The sequence below is a fragment of the Phoenix dactylifera genome, chromosome 6 (assembly GCF_051530095.1).
Source record: "Phoenix dactylifera cultivar Ajwa chromosome 6, Ajwa_hap1_PhDact_Kaust_v1.1, whole genome shotgun sequence".
Classification (NCBI taxonomy): domain Eukaryota; kingdom Viridiplantae; phylum Streptophyta; class Magnoliopsida; order Arecales; family Arecaceae; genus Phoenix; species Phoenix dactylifera.
This window is the reverse complement of record NC_143195.1, coordinates 24,754,665-24,777,735: the sequence shown is the minus strand read 5'-3', so window position 1 is coordinate 24,777,735 and position 23,071 is coordinate 24,754,665. Positions and strand designations below refer to the sequence as shown.

The window sequence follows — 23,071 nt, the reverse complement described above, 5'->3', positions numbered from 1 at the left end:
ACTGATTGATTAAATTCTTAAAATCCAATTCCAAGCCTCTAGAATGGTTGTAGTTGTGCAATCTGCCTTACCTTAATTAAGAACTAGTTCAAAATTTAAATGATAAGAAAACTATATAGCTAACAATTTATAAAAAAGAGTAAAATGTGGTGGAGAAAATAGTAGAGATAATCAATGGCTCTAGGATTTATCATATTTTCTTATTAATTTAATTTCTTCTATTTCTTTGTTTTTTTGATGGATGATGCTCTATTTTTGGCCCTATTCTGTTGGCACATTAGGCACTTGTTTTTTCTCCATGTTTTTTTAATAGTTCCTCTTTCTCTCGAGATATATGGTGAAAGAACGAATGATTTTTCCAAAAGTTGGAAACACACCACACTATGCTAAGTTGGCATCATTTATGTTAAAAACAAATAGTACTAGTTTGATTCGCAAAAATTGGAGGGTGAAAAGTATGATCAATAAAAAAATAGAAAGATACCTCATATTTGATTGGAGCTTTCAAAAAAGAGAATTAAATAGCTTTTTATAGGAATAAAATTTGCACATTTTATAGAAAGGAAAAATCCATGTTGGATATCGAAAAGTATAATATCTGCCGGCTAAAAATGGGGGTAATTTTTTCTCCAAAAAGTGCTCTTGAGCTTTTAGATAGAATAGTATAAAATCTCTTTCTTTATTAAGAGTATAACATGCATTTTATATAGTTTTTTCAAAAAAGTAAATGTTCAATCAAATATAAGCCACTGTTTTTGTAGGGTCAATCAAATATGTAAAAATATTTTTACTAACATCAAATATCCAAATACGAGTTTTTTAGAAAAAAATACAGTAACAACAAATTTTATGATGGACCGCACCCTTAAAAAGAAGGAAAATTCTTTGGGGTCACTTCATGCACATGAAAAATCCCCGTGCACACCAAAATTGCCATGGCAACTCGCTATTCAACTATTTCAGTATATTGCATCTAGGGGTGCAAATGGGTCGGGTCGGATGGGGTCATGAGTGACTCCAATCCAACTCGATTTTTTGTTTGGGTCCTAATTTTGGACCTAGATCTGACCCGATAGAAGATCAGATTGAGTCGGGTCGGATCTATCGCTACAATTTTTGACCCAATAGGTCATTCAGGTCGGGTTGGGTCCATGTATAATTCAGACCCAATCTAAAAAATTTGGATTTGGTTTGGGTTCGGGTTGGGTCCGATTCAGGTCAACCCATCTATGGCTTAAGAACTTGTGTTTGCACTCCCGTAGGCTGCAACCCGCAGGCTCAAATAATTTTACGGATTCGGATCGGGTTGTGGGATTGAATATCCAAAATTATCTAAATTTCAAATGGGTCAGATCAGATCGAGTCTGAATCCAAAACCTAGACCCGACCCAAAAATAGAACGGTTCTAATTTTAGGATTCGATCCGACCCCACAGGTCCTCTAAAATAAGTCGGATCAGGCCATGGGTCAACTCAACTCATTTGTAGCCTTAATTGCATTAATTTTGGAGTTGTGCTGATCATCTCTTATCACGTTGTTGAGATTTTTTTTTTTTTTTTTTTTTGGTGTCCACTTAACAGCGAGTAGTGTTTTATTGCTCTTAAATCTAACGTTCTGTTTGGATAATTTGTTGCCCGTTGAAATGGCTGACTTGTACCACTCCCGGCGCGTATAAGTTGCCGTTGCACCCCCACCCCTAAAAAAAAAGGGCTGACTCATGCTGAGACGTGGCCTTTGGAGCGCCTCTATTGATCAATCATCAATGCAGCGGCTAAACCTTGGTTGCAACAACATAATAAACCGAGAGAGGGAGAAAGAGCGTTTGCGCCGTGGGAGCCGCGTACTTGTCGCTCAGAGCGCTCCGCCCACAGCTCACCCCCAGACCAACCTCATCGTTTCAATCAAAAGGCAGCATTGGAGAGCTTAAGAGAGTCGGAGAACTACTAACCATGGCCTCTTCCACTCTACTTCCGTCTCTTCTGTCTCCTCTCCCCACCCTAACCCAGCGGCGCACTCCCAACCACCACTTCTTCTTCAGAAGAAAACCCCTTCCCTTGGTCACGGCCTCGTCCCTCGGCAACCCTCCTCCCAGGACCAAGACCAAGACCGGCAGCGGCTCGGGCTCTTGGGTGAGCCCGGACTGGCTCACCGCCCTCGCTCGCTCCCTTTCCCCCCGCGACGACTCCGGCATCCCCGTGGCCAATGCCAAGCTGGAGGACGTCTCCGACCTCCTGGGCGGCGCCCTCTTCCTCCCCCTCTTCAAGTGGATGCTCGAGTACGGCCCCATCTACCGCCTCGCCGCCGGCCCCCGCAACTTCGTCGTCGTCAGCGACCCCGCCATCGCCAAGCACGTCCTCCGCAGCTACGGCACCAAGTACGCCAAGGGCCTCGTCTCCGAGGTCTCCCAGTTCCTCTTCGGCTCCGGCTTCGCCATCGCCGAGGACTCCCTTTGGACCGTATATAGTTTGCTCTCCCTTTCTCACTATTTCTATATTTATTAGAATTATAAGCATTGTATTCCTTTCTCATTGGATGAGTCAGGAAGAAGGGAATTATGAGCACCGATATATCCGCATATCTTTGTCGCGCAATTAATATTTAATTAAGGTCGGCCGTACTGCCTCATACTGTTTTGCCTGGTATGGGTGTACTATACCATACCTAGAGAAAACTAGTACGAAGCTTAGTACAAACCCTATACCATCCTGTATAGTGCGTACCAATCTATATGATGTCTCATACTAACGGTATGGGTAAAATACCGATATGATATCCCGTATTAAGATTGGGGACCTCAATATTTATACTTTTATTTTTTTCGAGATCTCAGATCTGATGGTTCTTTTTTAAACTTTTTTTAATTAAAAAAAGTTCTTTGTTTGCAAATATGAATAAATGCTGCATCTGGTTGTGTGTATGGATGATAGAAATGTATTGCAGGCGAGGCGCAGAGCAGTTGTTCCATCTCTACATAAGAAATATTTGTCGGTTATGGTAGATAAGGTGTTCTGCAAGTGTGCCCAAAGATTGGTGGACAAGCTTCGGCCGTACGCTGCAAATGGTGCTGCAGTAAACATGGAGGAGAAGTTTTCTCAATTGACCTTAGATGTGATAGGCTTGTCTCTGTTCAACTACAATTTTGACTCGCTTACTTCAGATAGTCCGGTTATTGATGCAGTTTACACTGCATTAAAAGAGGCGGAGGCTCGCTCCACTGACATTTTGCCATATTGGAAGGCAGGTTATTTCATCAGCTTCTGTTTTTCATATTTTGATTCTTAAAGTTATATTTCACCGAGCATGTGCGATGCATGTTTTAAAAAGAATAAAATATAAAAAGTCAAGTTGTAGTACATAAATTATAGAATATTATTAAAAAAGTAATTATATTTTTCTTGTATATTTGCTGACATTTTTTGTTTTTTCCCGATATATATCTACTCTCACAAATATCATAATCAAATATTTCCTTATCCATCTACAACTGCTATTTCTATTTTTTCTAATTTGTTTACTCTCATACATTTTTATTATGATATTTTCTCTATTTGTTTACAACACAATTCTAAATTTTAAATTTTTATATATTATTCTCACAAAATGGCGCTGAGGGAACAACATAGAGAGAGTTTTTTTTGGTATGATCTTACAAAAAAGGAATATTACATTTTCTTGTTTGTTTATAATTGGTATTTGCAATTTGTCCTTGTTTGTTTTCTGTTACATTATTTTGTTATGACCCTTTCCTTATATGTTTGTAATCTTTTTTCCTTAAATTCTTTCTTATTTTGTTGGAAGCCAAGATTTTGGTTTTTGATTTGCTTATTGCTATGATTGTAATTAGGTAAAATTTCTTTATTTATCTAAATCTGAGATTTTAACTTTGTTTCCTTATTTATATATAACCAGGATTGTCTAGGTAATCTAGAAAAGATGGAAGGGTACTCTCTCAATTTTTATATAATAGAGATATAGCTAATTTTTCTTTTTTCCCTTGTGAGAATATGGTGGTTATTTGCCACCACACAGTTTTGATCGTGAGACCTCTCACATAGTGAGATGGGTGCTAACCAGTTGAGCTATCAGCTTTGTTGGCTATATATAAAGCTAGTTGCATGGTAGAAAATAGAAATCTTGTCACCTTGTGTTATTTATTAATTTTAATTGACCGAAGTACAATGTTGCTTTTAGGGGACGTTTGGTATGGGGTGATCCACCCAGGATCAAGGCTGATTCGGGTGGAGGTGATGAGAGCACTCTGTTTAGTTGCATCTCATTGGCAGTTATTCCAAATTACCTCTACCTCTCAAATCACCGCCTAACTCGATGATGGAAAACTCGTCTTTCATGATGGGTATCCAAGATCATCCCAGCACGGTGATCTTGGACCGAGATATGCCGACCAAAATATCCTTCATGATTGGCATGGTTTTTTGTGAGAGACTCCACACGATGGAGTCTCCATGTGAATGAAGAGAGGGGCTGTTTTGACTCCCTGCCAACTTTGCAGAAACTCATAAGCAAAGAGGCTACTTTGAGGCGTAAAAGAACAAGAATGGGGTAAAATAATGTGAAGGAATGTGGAAGAGAGAGAGTGAGTGAGAGATTGAAGAGGACAAGCCTTTGAGTACACTATACTCTTTACTTTTGCCTCTCACTTTTTGCTGCTTTTTTTAATGTCACTTCTCTTTTCTTTACCTGAAGCCAGTTTTCTTCTTGAATGTTGGACTCATGAGAGATGTCCTTTATCTGAGATAAAAGTGGCTAAAAAAATTGCATTCTAAGGTTCTCTGACGGTGGAGTAACTCGTGGTGATCCCATTTGGGTCACCAAATTCCCCCTTAGAGTTTACTTTCTTGACTGCAGTTTCTATTATCCAGGTATCCTTTTCTAATTTACCATACTTGATAAGGTTAATAATTCTTATTCTTGATGTTTATCACTATATTATACCTAATTCTTTGTAAACTTTGTTCTTCAGCTTTATTTGATCATGTAATGTTTTTCTAATTATAGGCACATTACTTTTGACTGAAGCAAGACTTAAATTTGAGATCTTATGCTTGTTTTATTGTGCTTTCTGCTAAGCCTGAACTCTTTTGTAGCATTAAACCGCTGCAATCCACCATGGCTGTTATTAGGAACATTCTAGGAAGTGAGATACTTAACGTAAGATTTTGTGTCTTTCCTTGTTGATTACTTTCCAGTAATGGATCCAGAAATAATCTCTTTATTTTTTTAAATCTTATGATGACTATCCAACTTTTTTGGAGTATTAGTTTGGATCCGTTGGAGAAACTAACCTATTATCAGATATCAGTGACATCAATATTTGGCACATGTACCATAGAAAAATTCTATGTACCAAAGAAAAAGAAAAAGAAAAATTCTGACTGAAGATCCAACTGCTGTCCACCTTTCTAAGGGCACTTCTTTACCATATACATCCACCCTGCATCAGCAGAAACTGTATTTCCAAATGATGCATATAATGACCAGTTGTACGGGTTGAAACATAGGGTTATCAATTTCTATGATCCTTATTACAATTCATAAGTGCACCTTGCATTATATGTGGTATTTAGTTAATTGAAGATCAAGAAATCACAATGTTTCCCATGTGCATGTGCTTGTTTGGGTGTGTGCCTGCATGTGTGCACACATGGCCACATGCTAAATATTTTGCCGTACAAAGTGAAGATATTAAGTGAAAAATATACAAATTATGTTGACTGAGCTTCCAAATGCTTTACATCCTTAAAATTTATTCTTTCTTGTAAGCATGTTTTAGCAATTTTATCTTTGCACTCGAGAATAGTACTTACCTGTTTCATTGTTTACTGTTCTTCCAGTGATGTGGCATTATCTATCATCCTTCTAGTATTGTTGCTCAATCTCTTTGTGTCGCGGATGTTCATAGACATTTCTACTGCTTGCTAACTCAACTCTTGTGACTTCACAACTGTCAAGTTGTCCCATCATTCTTTCTCTTTCCAATTTGACTTTCAGACTTTATGATAGTGGGAACCAATAGTAAATATTCTAAGTTTGTAAGGTGAACTTTCTTTCCCTCTCTCTTTTTCCTAAGAATTGTTTAGACTTTCTCACTAAAAGAGTGTATTTCTAACCTCAATATATCACCAGTTAAAGAAAAGTACCTCAATTTATGTTTAGTAATTATTTAAATGTTAGAATTGGAGCATTACATGTAATTGTCCATGCCAAATGCTGTTAATATGAAATACTATTGTCAGCTCTGAGAATTTAAATTTTTTTTTCCTCAAGTTGATCACATGCAGTGGATCCCAAGCCTGTATTGTGTCTTGGGCAGGAGACAGAACATATAATTTCTCCAATGAAGTAGCTCCAATAGTTCTTCAATAAGACTATCATAATCTTCATTAGTTGGAACTCAGCAAAACCAAGCATTAATGACAAGTTATCTGTAGATAATCACCTGTCATTTAAATGGAATTCTTGGCTCCAAAATTGATGTTTTGTAGTTCTTGTCCATGTTATGAAAATTTTCTGTTTGACTTGAATATTGTTATGTGCATTTTTGTATATCTTATTTAAATTACATTTATCTATTATATGTAGTTTTATTGGTGATTTTTTATACCACATATATACTAGTAATTTTCTAAGAATGAGGGAGGAAAAAAATTTAAAGCTAATAAAAGACGGTTCTTGTTAGAAATGTGATTTAGACTACTAGTAAGTAACAATATAAAATTTTTCATAAAATCTTGGGCAGGGTTAAATATTTCTTACTATCTGTAATGCGATTATATGAGTCGACATGATTCAACTTCTTATTACTTCACATCTAGTTACACTTTCTTCTCATGTCTGCTGTCTCAAATTATCTCAAAATTTTACTGTTATTAATTTTTAATTATATTGAAGCAGATCTATCTTCTAAGGAAGATAATACCTAGGCAGATAAAGGCAGAGAAAGCAGTTACCATAATAAGAAAGACTGTTGAAGAACTTATTACAAAGTGCAAAGAGATTGTAGAGGCTGAAGATGAACAAATTGATGGGGAGGAGTACGTAAATGAGTCAGATCCTAGCGTCCTTCGTTTTTTACTAGCTAGCCGTGAAGAGGTCTTGTAATTTTCTTAAAGTTACATTTGCCATTTACTTTGCAACTGAAATATTTCTTATTATGCTTTGAGTAGAATATAGTTGTGGTGGATTATGTTATTTCCCTTACTGTTGTTATTTTTTGTAGGACCAATTCATGTTTCAGTTTATTATTGAAGTAATCACTTGCTAAAATTATGTCCAATTCTCCCGATTCACGTGCCGCACATAGGAAGGATGGAAACTACTTTCCATATGTGTTCTTGATCAATTTTTTTTCATCTCTCTAATTCCTCGGCTTTTCTTTCTTTTTTTCTTTCTTCTTCTAATTCTTTCTCATCTCTATCCCTAATTTCATAATATGTTATTAAGTATAATGCTATTTAAATTTACAAAATCAAGGGGACGTGGAATCGACTTTTTAACTTAGGTCAATTATTGAAATATTTTATTTTATAATGTATGTTGATTATATGGTCTGTTGGATGTATTGTTAGTCTCTGAAAAAACATATAACATATAATATATTGAACATTATTATTTGTTACAGTTTACTAGGAAGAATCTTATGATGCAGTATTGGTAAAAGGTGCTATATTAGGTTAGACTTTTTTGATTTATCTCTACCATCCCATGGTTTAGATCTATATAAGCGAAAGTGTGAGGCTTAATTATATGTTATTCTAACTTTTTCTTGTGTAACAATTTCTTGAGCTTCTTGAGGCATCTTATAGACTAAGTTGTGGTGAGGATAGGTGCCGTTACAATGTATTGCAGCTTGAATTAACACCAACATATAGCAACTTGACATAATGCTATACCTCGGATCTTGTTTCAACCACCATTGTTTCATATTTCAGATGTCCTTTGCACATGAAAATATTGATCATTGATTCAAGTTTTCAAGTTCTAGCTTGTGCCGGTCAGCATTGACTGGCATGGGACAATTACTGGAACTTGACATAAGTTGGTAAGATACCATTTAATTTATTTTAGAAATTTTTTGTTAAAACACATATTTTTTTAAAAAAAATAGCTTGGTGCAGTGGGTATGCTAGCATGGCATGCTAGCATAGCACATGCCATGCTAGCTAAGGGTGACAATTTTTGACTTTTAACTCACCACCCCACCCAATAAATTGATTTGGGTTAAGATGTTTTTTTAGCGATTGGGTCTGGCTTGGGTTATGTGAGACCAACTTGATTATAAGTGGTTAGATTTGGTTGACCTCTGGACCCGACAGATCACCATGTCTTGGAAAATCCTTGAATCCCAAATAATGGTGTGGTGGGCCATGGGCTAGCCAAGTCTCAGTTCCAGTGAATAGGAAGGTTGTATTAGTAATTGCTGAAAGGAAAAACAAAAAAAATACTTGAAGAGAAAAGTGGAGTGGACAATGTGGGATTTATCATTTTAGTTCCTTGACTTTAATTTATTCTCCTTACCCTTTCTCTCTTTTCGGATGCATAACCCTAGAACTCCTTTTATTAACAGTCTTGTTTTCATTTTCCAAAAGACATAATCGGCAGGAGAAGTTTTAACTGAAGTGGTGGGTTAGGTAAAGGATTTATGTAAGAAAATGGGTTGATTATTGGTCAATTCTTTTGTAACTGATTGATTATAAGGGGATTGGGTATGGGATGAAGGATGGCACAAATCCTACTGGACCCTGGTGCCATCTAGTGGCTGGCATGCTTACCAATAGTGGCACTTGAAACCATGCTTTAATCCATATCATTATGACTACAGTAAAAATGGAGCAATGAAAATCTTGAAATGTTAGCTTCAAAATTAAGTTTGGGCCATGTGGCGCTTCAAAATTAAGTTTGGGCCATGTGGCGCTTCAAAATTAAGTTTGGGCCATGTGGTAGTGGCACATTTGCATTGACTATGGAGGTCATGAGGCTCTCCATAATCATGTGTTATATGTGTCTTATAGAATGCTTCCCAATATATTGTTTCTCTGGTTAGAATTTCATATGTTAAATCTATTGCTAAATACTTTTTATGGTTTCTAGAGGAAGGAAAACCATTTATTAAAAAATATTAAATGAGCAGAAAAGGCCATGGGTTTTATAGGAGTTTGTTTCCCGAAACTATGTTTGTAATAAGTTATGGTCTACATCATAGACAAAAGTTTCTTTATACCAAGGATTCGAGTATTGAGCATCAACACTATGCTGGTAATGGGCTGGAACAATAGTTGCATATAATGCAGATCCTTGGCATGCATTGATAGTGAAAGATAGATATACAAGCATATAGAAAATTTAAAACCCACATGCTAAAATTATATTTTATTTTTAACAATCTATTTTAGTTGCTTTTTACTAGTGTAAAGACATTTTTAGACAGATAAACTTATTTTTAACTATCTATATAAATATGACAGATCATCATAGATATCTATGCTAATTGTAATTTAACATGATTGTTGCTCAAGTAATTTGTCTTATTAATTTTAACTCCACATTTATTGTACGAATTCATAACAATACAAAACTATATAGGGACTTTTTTCTATGTCATGTGTAACAATATATTCTAAAAGTTGTACTAATACTGTTGATACCTTGCGAAGCTCATATACTGATAGCCCCATGAAAGCTTAAACAGGATGGGGTACTTCGATTTCTATCCTTTAGTTCAAGTCATGGAATGCCGTACCGGTCCGTACCGGCCGGTACGGGCCGGTACGTACCGGTCCGGCCGTGGACCGGTACCGGAACGGATAAAAAACCGGTATTTCCGGTTTTTTATCCGAACCGGCCGGTACGGGTGCGTACCGGCCGGTTCGGAGCCCGTACCGGCCGGTACGCACCTCGTACCGGTGCGAACCGGCCGGTTCGCACCGGTACGATTTTTTTTTTTTTTTAGAACCACAGCGCCGCGCGCTGTGGTTTTTGAAACCACCGCGTACCGGCCGGTACGGGACCGGTACCAGCCGGTACGTACCGGACCGGTACCGTACCGGTCCGGCCGGCCACCGGTACGCCGACCGGTACCGGTACGGCGGACCTTGGTTCAAGTCATGTTCAAAATGTACAAACCCTCACTAAGAAAAAAGGAAACAAGTCCTAGATCATCTATAGTAAATGCAAAGGTTATTTAGGATGGTTGGCTACATGTTTAAGATGAAAAGGACATGTTATGAACTCAGCTGCTACTTGTTGATCTGTATCTATACATATCAGAGCAGTACTCATCAATGCGGCATGTGTTACAGAGCCACATACCCTGTACTATGCCGATGACATGCTGAATTGGTAAGTCCAATCAAGTATGAAAGATATATCTAGGCACCTTAATCCAATAATCCTTGCTTTATATATTGTTATAGTTTACTTCTTGCGATGCTTCCAAAGATATATATATATATAGGGGATTGATAACCTATTCTCTATTATGGTAGGTTATCAATCTACCCAATTTTCATTGGAAAAAAAATACCTTTACTTTTTATAACTCTTAAGGGTATTTTATGTCTTTTTACAATCCTACATTAACTCACCCTCTCAACCCCCAATTAATATTCTCTCCCTCTCTCTCTCTCTCATATATATATATACATACATACATACATACATACATATGTATATATGTATATATATAGATGTATGTATATATATAGATAGATATATGTATGTATATATACGTACGTATATGCATATATATATATATGTAGGTATGTATATGTCCATGTATACATACATACACATATATATATATATACATATATATATATACATATATATATATTATATATACATATACATATACATATATATACATACCTACATATATATATATATATATATACATATACATATACATACCTACATACCTACATATACATATACATATACATATACATACCTATATATACATATACATATATATATATACATATACATATATATATACATATACATATATATATACATATATATATACATATACATATATATATACATATATATATAGATATACATATCTATATATATACATATACATATATATATACATATATATATAGATACATATACACATATATATATATACATATATATATATATATATATATATATACATATACACATATATATATATACATATATATATATATATATATATACATATACACATATATATATACATATATATATATATACACATATATATATACATATACATATATATATACATACATACATATATGTATACCGGAGAGAGAGAGAGGGAGAGATTATTAATGGGGGGTTGAGAGGGTGAGTTAATTTGGAATTAAAAAAAAGACATAAAATATCCTTAAGAGTTGTAAAAAGTAAGGGTATCTTTTGTCAACGGAAAAATGGGTAGATTGATAACCTACCATAATAGAGTGTAGGTTATCAATCCCCATATATATAATTTTTGATCCTTCTAAGTTCTTGATAGTTGATAGACCAAAGTTAGAGGCTACATTAATTACTCAAGTTAAGATTTAGAAATATATAATGGAGGGGATTTTTTTGTTCTAAATAAAAGTTTGCTTCACTGTCGATCACATTTGGCATGCCTTATATTGAAGGGGCCTCAGTAGTTAGAGCTGTGAAAATAGCAATATTGGTTGCTAATGTTAATAAGGGTTTCATCAGCAAATAAGGGATAATTCTTGGGATCATATGCCCCACGCCCCCACCAAAAGACAGAAATAGTGAATACAGAAGGAAAATCTGAAATTATTGGGACATGTCTATCTAAAAACACAAAGTTGATATCAAGCTACAATAATATCCTAAGTGCCAATATATTATTCAATCTATCAGATAAAAGATTGATCAGTTTTTAACATAATTATGGTCTCCAGTTGTTTATATAATTTGTTTTGCTTTGCAAGAAATGATTACTATAGGTATATTTATGTTTATTGTTTTGTATTTACGATGATATCTTCCATATATTTCAGGTTGGTAGTGTACAATTGCGAGATGATCTTTTGTCGATGTTAGTTGCGGGTCATGAAACAACTGGCTCAGTATTGACATGGACACTTTATCTTTTAAGTAAGGTATGTTGTTATAAGTTTTCTTACGTCATTGTATATGTTAATTGGTTTTCTAAAGTAGCACTAGCACAAACCATCAACCTAGTAGATAATTATGTCAGAGGTCAGCACAGAAGTCAGATGAAAAAAGGAAATATTTCTAATATTTATACTTTAATTGTGAGTAGTTTTTCTTTAGTTTCTAGCATGATTAGCACTTGTATTCATAGTTAGTCTCTTGCTCCACAAGCTTGATGCTCAACCTTTTGTCCCTCTTGATGCTTATAGACATGCAATTATACCATATTATAGTGTCTTATACCATGATTTCATGAAACCTTGTTACATTTGATGTTATATTATAAACTGTTTTAAGAGTCGCCACTCTGAATCAAATCTTGGCCAAGTTGGATTGGAATGGCTAAGAACTTGTTCAATTTTTTTTTTGATGGATCGAATTGGACATAATTTTATCCAAATTCCCTAAGTTAAGATAGATGAGTGGATCCCATGGTTTGCCAAATTGTACCGAACCAGCCAGTTTGGGGCATACCAAATCCAATCGATCGGCAATCGGCATGGTTCAGGCTTTGAAAATGAAACAACTCCCCTAGCTATTAAATGATCCATGGTTATAAAATCCCCCGCATGATTCGGCTATTAAACAACTACTGCCTATTAAACCAAATGGCTTGCGATTCATTCTTACCACCCTCCTCCTAGCTTAGCATATTGAGAGAGCCCCCCCCCCCCCTCCACTCGCAAACATCGCCCTACCCCTACTCCCTACCTGCCTGGTTGCTCGCAATGCTTCCCATCCCCCACCCCCTTGGTCGTTCTAGTAAGTCCCTCCCTCCCCGCTCCCCCCTCCCCCACTTTCTCTCTCGGGTTAAGGTTAGAGTTTCAGGTGGTTTCCTCCCTCCCTCCCTCTCCCTCTTCCTCTCTTTAACTGTCTCCTTTTCTCTTGCTCCCCCTTCCTCTTCGGCTCTTCCTATCTCGGTACGCTTTGGAATGGTATAGTATAGATCTGTACCATGCCGAACTGGTTACCGTCAATGCCTTCTCCAGTACTAGTTTAGCGAACCTTGGTAGATTCGATTACTCTTTTGGGTGTGGCTAGTTTTTCATGAAACTTTGCTAAATCATTCGGCAAATCTTCCTTAGTTCTAGTATTTGATGCCACAACATTTGTATGTAGTATAGTATTCATCTAGACTCTTGCTGCCATTTCAAAACCCTAGATAAGATAATTAACGTTTTTATCTTTAATGGACTTGGAACCAAGATTTGCTATACCAGTTGGTACCGGTGTGTGCCGACCGTATTGTACCGTATCGGTGCCGAACCGGTATATGCTGTATGGAAGGTGTACCAACACTTGGTACGCCGAACCAACCCTAATACGGATGTTCCGACACTATAATAAGATGGTACCTTGCGGAGTCCAGTGGTGAGACAACATACTTTGCTTGGAACTATTAATAGTTCTCCTATAATACAACTAATTTTCCATTCAAGTTTTCTTTCTTTCACGCATATTGAGCTCCCCAAGACAAGTTCCCTATGATTATACTAGGTTGATGAATGTCACTAGCTCCCCAAGACAAGTTCTAGCATTCATTTTCTTAAAGGAGGATACTTTGCATATGCTCCAGGTATTCTCAAGTATTTATAGAATTAAGAAATTAAAGGCAAGGATATAGGCCAGCATTAAAGACAGAATATAGAAGATTGTTCTCAGTCTAAAACATAAATGACAAATGAAAACCTTAAACATGCAATAGAAAAATGAAATGAACAAAAATTTTAATAATGATAAGAAAATAGTTAGTAGTTCAATTATGTTAGTACATCTTTTTTGTTGCAATAAACGTAAAGTTCTCCGCATACCTTAAGTCATAAAATGTGCTAGATAAGATGATAAATGCATGTCATCATGAGAATACGTAGTTGGTAATACATAATCTCATTCTCATGCATTATTACAATAAAGAAATGAAAAAAAGAACATTACGAGTTCTACAAAAACTTTAAAGTTGTTTGAAATGCTAGAATTGGACCCCTAGCAAGTCTATATTGTGTTTTTGCTCAATAGCTCATTTGAGTTGTAATTGTTGTTTTGCTCTTGGAGTGAAGAAAGAGTGCTAAATGTTGAAATCAGCATTTGCTGAACAGACCTTGTACCAAGCAGTTTGGCCCGTACCAAATTGAATCGATACTAAATTGGGATGTTTGGCCATTCGGGTCGGTTCAGCTTATAAAAAAACTCTTGAACGTTCCTCTGGTCACTTTGACCGCCCTCACTCTCTTTCTCTCTCTTTGTCCTTTTCGATGCCGACCAACATCGTTGACCTCGAACGGTGTTAAAGACAATGTTGCCGACCTTGATCGATGCCATGGGGCCCTCGTCGACATCTCTAGCCTCAACTGATGGTTAGGGTTAAGATTTTGGGACCTTTTGCTGTCACCATCAAGCCCCTTTGTCTCCCTCTCCACCTCCCTTTCTCTCTCTTCCTCTCGTTTTCTCTCTCCCTCCTTTCTATAAGCTCCCCTCTCTCGCTCCCTCTCTCTTCTCTCCTTCTTTATCACCCTTGAATGATACCGAAGACGATGTCATTGTCCTCGATCAATGCTAAAGGTGATGTCGTCGTCCCTGATCAACATCGAAGATGACATTATGGCTCTCGATTGACGCCGATTCTGACTCCTCTTCTTCGATACGCCTCTCTCTCCCCCCCCCCCACACTCTCCATCTCCCTCTTTCCCCTCTCCCTCTCCCTCTTTCTCCTTTTTGTCTTCTCTCTTCTTTGGTTCTCCTCTTTTAGGGTTGGGGTTAGTGTTTCTCTATCTTTTCCCTCCTTTTTTCTAATTTTTCATCTCTGATACATCTCGATTCCATACGTTACGTATCGGTACCATACCGAATTGACTGCCAGCCGAGTTGAGCTAGAGTACTGGTTTGGCAAATCTTGGCTGAAATCGTGGTCCGCTGTACCGATCCGTACTGGCCGGTACATACCGGTCCGGCCTGGGACCGATACCGGATCAGCGTGGAATCCGGTACCGGTAGTTTATTGTTGAAGAACCGGTACGGAACCGGTTTGGACCAGTACGGGACCAGTTTGGACCGGTTTCGTACTGGTCCGGGCCGCCACCGGTACGCCGACCGGTACCGGTACGGCGGACCTTGGCTGAAATTGATTAAGATATATATTTTGATTTCAAAACTTGTGTACAACTTCTAAGTTTCTTTAAAAGAAATTATACAAATTGTGGTGCAAATATTTGAGACGTTGCAAAGAAAATTGATTTAATATTGGACTGGACCTAGCTTGACATATAATAACTTAGTTTTCTATGCAAAGAAAATTAACTAACTAGTTTTTGAAAATATTTACATTTTGATTTCATTTATTATTTCTGTAATAAACAAGTATTTATGATCAAATTATTGGATGGAAATCATAGAAATATGCATATTGTCTATTAGAGACAATCTCTACCTTTTCTATATAAAAGAAATGGAGCTTTTTTAAATGATGCTACGTTAGTATGACTTGACCAGTTTATCTAATTTTTAGTGATAAAACTGATCTTTTTGAAATATTAAAAAAACATGATGGCTGTAATGATAAAAAAAACTACATATATTCGATAACTAATTGCATCAGTAAACTGGTTATGCGTGCATACTGCATGATAAATTCTCCTAACTGACATGTAACATTCTAGTTAAAATGGAAGAAGATTACTTATTTATCGTATTATTTAGTCCATGCTTTCCTTGTAGGAAATTTCTGAATATAAAGTTTTTGAAACATTTTCTGCATATTGTATGCTTAATCCCCATTAATTAACACTTGCACATATTGTGATTTTTAATATTATGGCTTCCTCACATTCTTTTCTCTGGATTTAGACAAAATGTTTGTATTTAATTTATCAGTATGATTTTGACAGTTTTAATCTAAATGGCATAAGATTGACGCACAGATTAACCAAGAATATAATCAAGTTTTACTTTATGCCATTTGATAACATGAATTCAATTTCTGAAGTGTCAGAGAAAGCCAAGAGATTTCTTTGGAAACCATGTGTTCCTTTTGTTGAAAACAAGCTTATACAAGTATATTCTAATTTCAAATGCATTCAACTTGGGGTGCCAAGATCAGGGAATGGAATTTCTCGTTGCAGAGAAGATTTCAATTTGAGCATCTGGTGGTTCTCGAGTAGCTCAATTCCTACTAAGAGTACCAAATATCCAAATTAAGCATGCTACCTTTATCTGCAGGTCTTGCTTAGGATAAAATATCACCTCCTTTTAAGATGACAATCACCTTACTGGGACAAGTAGTGTTGGGTTTTCTGTTGCTACATTATTCCAAAATTTATTCTTACTTCCTGAAGTGTATGTTTTTTGAAGAATATTGCTCTTGCATTGCAGTAAATGGTCCACAGAAGTGAATTTATACAAGCCTGTTCGCATGCCTATGTCTTTTGATGTGAATGGATTGCTAGAAGGAATTAGTTTAAGTGTAGCCAGAGAGCCTAATGATACAGCCTTTGTCAAATGGTTATCATATATTGGTACCGATGCTTAGTAGGGCAGGCAGAGGAGTTACAATTGTTGGTCTATTTTCCCATTTCCAAGGTTTTAGTGCTTCTCAAGCTATTCTGTGGTGAATAGCTTCCCAATTGATAGTTACTGCTGCACATTATTTCATAGCCCTCTAAACATTTTCCAATTGGCACTCCATGGAAAATCAAGGCACTGTTGTTCAGGTCTAATTGTCAAAAATATGATATAATTATCCCTTTTTAGACCGTAGTGTGGATTGCATGAAAGTGAGCAAACTATTTGTGAAAACAAATAGTTTTTTTCTCGAGATAAAAAAAAATATGCTTCCATTTCTCAAGATCTTCAATCAAGTGCCTGATCCTTGGTAGAAGGAAGCTCCTATGCAGGGTGCCTCACCCACTTCAGAGTCTCTCTGACATACCTGCTTCCTGAGCTCTTTCTATTCTAATTTTTGTTTTTAAGGGACCTGCTTCTCAATGCTTGCACCCTAATATGCTCCAGATTAAGTAACTAAGGTCTGATTAATTGTAGAAATCATAACTTTGTGACCCTATTATTTTTTTGAAAAATAACAGTCCTCTAGGTCAAGTTCTTTTTCAGCTTGTGTTGACCTATATGATCCTTCCTGCTAGAGTGAAACAAAGACCTCAGTCGCTTTATAATCATCATCTTGTTGATGGATGTTTTGCTATTAGCCTTATCTTCCTTTAAGTTCTCCTAACATCACAATCAGGTCTTATTTCTTCCAGCTTGCATATTTATCACAAGGTTGCTAATTGGTGGAAATGGACACAACAAATTTTTAGTATAAATAATTAAAATAGAATTTTTAAAGATAAAAAGCGAATCAATTGATCTGCTTGTATTTATTGCTTTTCCAATGAGCATAAACTATCAAGAAGACTGTTGAATATTTCTTATGGTACCATGCGTAGAGATGTCACCTGAATTATCATGACTACGTCGTGGTTATTTGCTTACAACCATTTTTTTTCTTATTGTCTAGTTATATTCTTATGCCTTGCTAGAACCATCAATTCCAGATCTGCTGACTGTTCTCTTTGTATAATTAAAGGATTCATCTACTTTAATAAAGGCACAGCAAGAGGTTGACGAAGTTCTACAAGGAAGACTTCCTAGATACGAAGATGTCAAAAAGCTGAAGTACTTGATGCGCTGCATAAATGAATCCATGCGCCTTTACCCACATCCTCCAGTATGATGCATGCTCTTTTATCTGCATGAATAGTAGTTTATTTCTGAATCCCCACATCCTCCAGTATGACACATGCTCTTTTGCATGCATGTATACTAGTTTATTTCTGAATTCTTAGTTCTCTAAAATTTGTAGGTTTTGATAAGGCGGGCTCAAGTTGCTGACATACTTCCTGGAGATTATAAGGTTAATGCTGGTCAAGATATTATGATTTCTGTGTATAATATACATAGGTCACCTCAGGTATACATTGGATTTAACTATTGCTTAAAGTTTCTATTATTCCACAATCCACATGGTAGCGCCACTTGTGTTCATGCTTTACTTTTTACTCAAACTAGATACAATCTCATTTCACTGGTGGAGATCCATTATGAATCATACATTCACAGTGAGCTGCTCTTAATTATCTTAGTATTGTTAGAGGGTGGTGTTTTCAGCTTGATCTTCTCTTAGGTGGATATTGCACCAGTGCTCCTTTTTGTTGAGCTAGTTTTCCCATGTATCTCATCACTACCCACTAAGTTACACATCTGCATATTATTCAATACAATGAAGGACTCAATAATCTTTTCTTCTTCCTCCTTTTGAAGCTCAAGGCATTCATCAATGTTGGTTGGTATGGCAATCTAATTGATTGATAGTCCATGCATAGTTTCCTTGCCTTTTTAATGGTCTCCTCATTGCTTAGATGATTGGAAACATGGCAAAATTTCCTGCAACTGTGCTAATGCCAACTTTTGTGCAATGAAGCTCACTTGGCTTCACTTTCTTCACTCTGACTCTGACATCACTGTTACACCACCAGCTCTATATTGTGATTCCAAATTGCATAATCTTAAGCAAACAGATGATGCATATTAAGATTGATTGCTACTTTGTCAAACAGAAAATTTAGACTACACTTCTTACTTTCTTGCATGTTAAAAATATCACCGGGACCATTCAATCTTGCATCTATGGACACCACATAGTTCTCGGTCCATATTGAGCTTGAGTGTGGAATTAGGTTTTGATGACTAATACATATATAAGTTCAACATTTTTCTTGTTTTTGACCTGCTTTTACTTGAAAGAGCCATAACTCCATACAATTGTGTATATTGGTCATGGGACCAATGATGGATACATTCTATTATCACAACCCACTGAGCACTTGCTCCTCAAGCTTCACCTTTGATTAGTTTGTTCCACCTAGAATTGTCGTTCCTGGTGCGGATGTAACCTCACCAGTATAAGCAAGAGTGCATCTGTCCCTGAAATCAGATTTGAAGCATGAACCAAGTCACTTCATGGTATAGAAATGTTTATCTTCCTAGTGGATTCTAAATTATTTAGTTCTTACATTCCCTTCCTTTTTATTCCATGTCTGTAGGTGTGTACTTTGTTTTTGTTAGGAATCCATTCTTTCTAAACTTGGTTCAGGTCAAGCTGGTCCATGTAGTAGGGCTCAAATAATAAGGCAAGTTTCATGACTTCTGATGAACATGAGCCATGGAGTCATATGGAGAGACCTTAGCTTTTCAATATGGTGGAAAGCCATCTCGTCCATAGCCCTCAATGAAGCTTAGCTTTATGAACAACAAATTCTTAAAGCATTCTCCTAAACCTCATGAACCAAAATTGTCAAAACCCGAAAAATGAATATCCTAAAACCCATAAACAAGAGAATTGCAGTCCAAAGAAAAACAGATACAGAAGAAACTGAAATTCCAATTCTGACGTTTATATCGTCTTACTGCAAGCATGATTAAGGCCTGGAAGTGGGAGAAATGCAGCTGAGGTTCGCAGAATAAATAATAATATTTTAAATATTCTGGAAAGCAACAGTAGAGCTAAAAAGATTGCTGGCTAGCTAGAAATGAAATGGCGGGAAACGGAAAGAGGTCAGGTACTGTTCTTAGGGAAGCTGCAATAATTAGAATAAAAAGAGACCTGGCTGTTATTTTTGGAGGGGAAAATGTAATTCAAAAGGAGATGTGAATCAGGATGAAAGAAGTATACGAAAGGTTGCATGATCTCTACAATAGGAGCTACTTTCTTATTGCAAAACTAAGTGGCATTACTGTGATTCCATGTTCTTATGTATGTCGGCTCAATAATGAATAACAAGAACCTATTTGGTGAAGGAATAGTGAGTTTTATATTGGAAAAGTAGAGGGTGCACTGTCTAAATGCAAAACGAGGGATAAAGAATTTAATGTTAATTTACTTCAGTACTTGAGATCTTAAGGAACTAAGATGATGAATCATTTCACAATAAAATGGTCAACTAATCCAGCAAGCTAGATTTCTTCTTTTTGAAAATTTGTGTGTGAGAGAGAGAGGGAGAGGGAGAGAGAGGGACAGGCTTAAACTAACCACACTTAGGAATGCTAAAACATTAAAAAAATATATAATTGCATTAATGAGTAGGTCCTGTACAGACAAATTATGGAACATTTTGCAGCTTAGAGGCATAATTAAGTTGCCTACGTATTCATCTTCTTTGAACTCAGCATACTAATTTTTCTCATTGGAAAATGGGAGATATTGACCAGATATTCCAATTCTCTAAGTTTATCATGCTTGCGTGTTTTGAGTTTTTCCAAGGTGTGGGACAGAGCTGAAGAATTTCTGCCTGAAAGATTTGACCTGGAAGGACCAGTTCCAAACGAGACAAACACTGACTTCAGGTTTGTTTGAAGAATCTTTCTATACACGGCTTCTTTTTCCCATTTTTTTTATTGAGAAGATCTATATGTGAATTCTTACTTGATATAGTCCAGAATTTGCTAGCACATAAGGTTGTTTCTCTGAGCTTTTCATTGAACTAGTTTTCACTTTGATCTTCTAGCTTTTCTTGTAAATCATAACCATATGTTACTTAAGTGTTAGAGCTTTAATATTCCAGATATATCAATATACTGCTGTATATATATTGAAGATTGAAACTATTTCCTGTATATTGCATTATATGCACCCTAATTTGTAATGATGTATGTGTTAGATTTATCCCCTTCAGCGGAGGGCCACGCAAATGTGTGGGAGACCAGTTTGCCTTGCTTGAAGCAATTGTAGCACTAGCTATCTTTTTGCAGGATATGGACTTCAGACTGGTTCCTGATCAAAATATCACCATGACCACTGGAGCTACTATTCATACAGTGAATGTAAGTCCACAATTGTCTCAGAAGTTTCCTGCATATTTAATACAAGCACACCATTGACATGTGGAGAAAGAAAACTGTGACAACGTGAATGGAAATGCAAGGATGCAGGCACAACTGGTTGATCATGGAATGCAATCTTAAATTTTCTGAAATTTTATCTAGAGTAGTGGCCTTTTTGAAGTATATATGGTGAAGTTCCCCACTGTTTTCTGCACCAGCCTAGATGAATATAAATATGCAGTAATGTGATTCTATAAGTGCCATCATTTGTTAGTGAAGTAAATTATTTTATTTCTAAAACTTGTGTTGTGTCAATCAAATGACACTTCCTTTTTCATTTAATGAAGTAATTAATTTTATCTGCCTGTTCTGAATGTGTGCATGCCCATTGTTTTATATCGAGAATTATCTCTGATTCTTACTGATTTGAAGAAGTATTATCGATAGTTGTTAGTACCTCGGTACGTAGAAGTCAAATTGAAATGGCTTCTTTTTTTGCAGGGTTTATATATGACATTAAGTCCAAGAGAAGTGCAGCATGATTGTGCTTTTCTTTGAGGTAAATATTATTTCACTAAATTATTTTACATCACTAATTATATTCTATGGCATGCTGCAGTGAAAAAGCTATCTTTCTAGATAAATATTTTGATATAATTGATAAATGTAAATGAAGCTAAGCAATGAGGACTTGGGCATGGAAACTAGTGGAATCATCAAAAATGATTTATGCATAATTAATGATATAGGGCGCCACTGTTATTAGTTGCATATAGTACAAATGCTATTTAACCTAGTAATTTAAATGCACAATCGAGAAAGCATTTATTGTATATCCAATCTAGCAAAAGGTGGTCTTCAGTTCTTGAGCAGCATTGGTAAGCCTGGCTCCAGAAGCTTTCAAAGATGACCAAACTGCTAGAAATTTGTAGTACGTTATAATGGATTTAGAGTATAAAATGTCATAGAACTAAGTTTGATAAAAGGCCGTGGTGATGCATGGACGGACAGACACAGATGGATAAGCCCATAATAAACAAGGATCAACTATTTTCATGACTACTAGATGTATATGGGTCATTACAATAACAAATTGACATAGGAATTATATCATTAATCAAGATATGCTAGTCAGAGATGCTAGAACAGTGCCATAATTACTGCAGTTCATTAAAACATTTATGCTTGCAATATCCAGTCTCGTGATTTCAAATTTTTACATCATAGTCCATGTCGTAATGCATGTCATAAATTTGAAATGAACCTGCAAAGTTTGTAGTTAACTTCTTACGAACCACTTCATCTTCAGTGAATCAAGTTGGGTCAATTGCTTAACATGAGATGGAGGCTGGAGTGAGGATCCCATCAAGGCTTCCAAGTACCATGTGGGAGCATTTCTATATTGCTGAGCATCATGGGTTATAGGGTTTCTATGTGAAACCATAATAAACAACCTTCTACCTCAGAAGATTTTACAAGGTGGTTCAAACATCTCACTGGAGAACTTTTGCATCTTGTATGTAATGCTAACAATTGGTTCATACATTATTTAATATTTTCAGTCATTCAATTGATTCTGTTTCTTCTATGATTTACTTTAATGTACAGGAAAAGCCGTCCATGACATGAAACTTGGTGAACAATCAAAATTAAGTGAACGTTCAGATGTGAACAGCACTTTTTCATGCTCTCAAGGATGACAGATTATTTGAAGATGCAAAAGCAGTGCAGCAAATTATCCTGATCAAGAGTGAAAGAGGTTGATCACCATCTTTGAAATAATTATGTACTTTCAGTGAACCTGCATTTTCCTCTTGTTTTTCTGGGTTTGTGTGGTTGGGGAAGCAGTATATTACAAATAATGTAGTACAGTGCAGAATAGTTGCGCCTAAGACTTTCATAGTAATACTGTAGCATAGCACGAAAAGGTTGTAAGTGTATGTCATCAATATTTATAGGGATTGTACTTTGACTAGTGAGTTAAATAATCTTTCCATTTTTTGAGCTT

At 36.1% G+C, this 23,071-nt stretch overlaps 1 protein-coding gene across 4 annotated transcripts; it reads left to right on the top strand.

Moving 5' to 3' along the window:
* The first annotated feature begins 1,705 nt into the window (after positions 1 to 1,705).
* Positions 1,706 to 23,070, top strand: LUT1 (Cytochrome P450 superfamily protein). Of its 4 annotated transcripts, none has more exons than XM_088723426.2 (11): positions 1,706 to 2,456; positions 2,941 to 3,237; positions 6,913 to 7,110; positions 12,039 to 12,140; positions 17,771 to 17,911; positions 18,047 to 18,154; positions 20,504 to 20,586; positions 20,901 to 21,063; positions 21,565 to 21,622; positions 22,373 to 22,542; positions 22,672 to 23,070. In XM_088723426.2, the coding sequence occupies exons 1-9, from the start codon at positions 1,950 to 1,952 to the stop codon at positions 21,619 to 21,621; spliced, it is 1,656 nt and encodes a 551-aa protein (XP_088579552.2). In that variant the 5' UTR covers positions 1,706 to 1,949; the 3' UTR covers position 21,622; positions 22,373 to 22,542; positions 22,672 to 23,070. The 4 variants fall into 4 exon arrangements, with proteins under 4 accessions (XP_088579552.2, XP_089780040.1, XP_089780041.1 ...); XM_089923914.1 differs by having other exon boundaries at positions 1,765 to 2,456; positions 22,373 to 22,579; XM_089923915.1 differs by having other exon boundaries at positions 1,781 to 2,456; positions 20,494 to 20,586.
* Position 23,071: the final 1 nt, after the last annotated feature.

Excerpts from the sequence above, each read along its gene's own strand:
- LUT1 (XM_088723426.2), top strand. The coding sequence starts at position 1,950 with ATGGCCTCTTCCACTCTACTTCCGTCTCTTCTGTCTCCTCTCCCCACC. Across the intron at positions 7,111-12,038 it reads TACTAGCTAGCCGTGAAGAG|GTTGGTAGTGTACAATTGCG; the intron begins GTCTTGTAATTT and ends CATATATTTCAG. Across the intron at positions 18,155-20,503 it reads ATATACATAGGTCACCTCAG|GTGTGGGACAGAGCTGAAGA; the intron begins GTATACATTGGA and ends AGTTTTTCCAAG.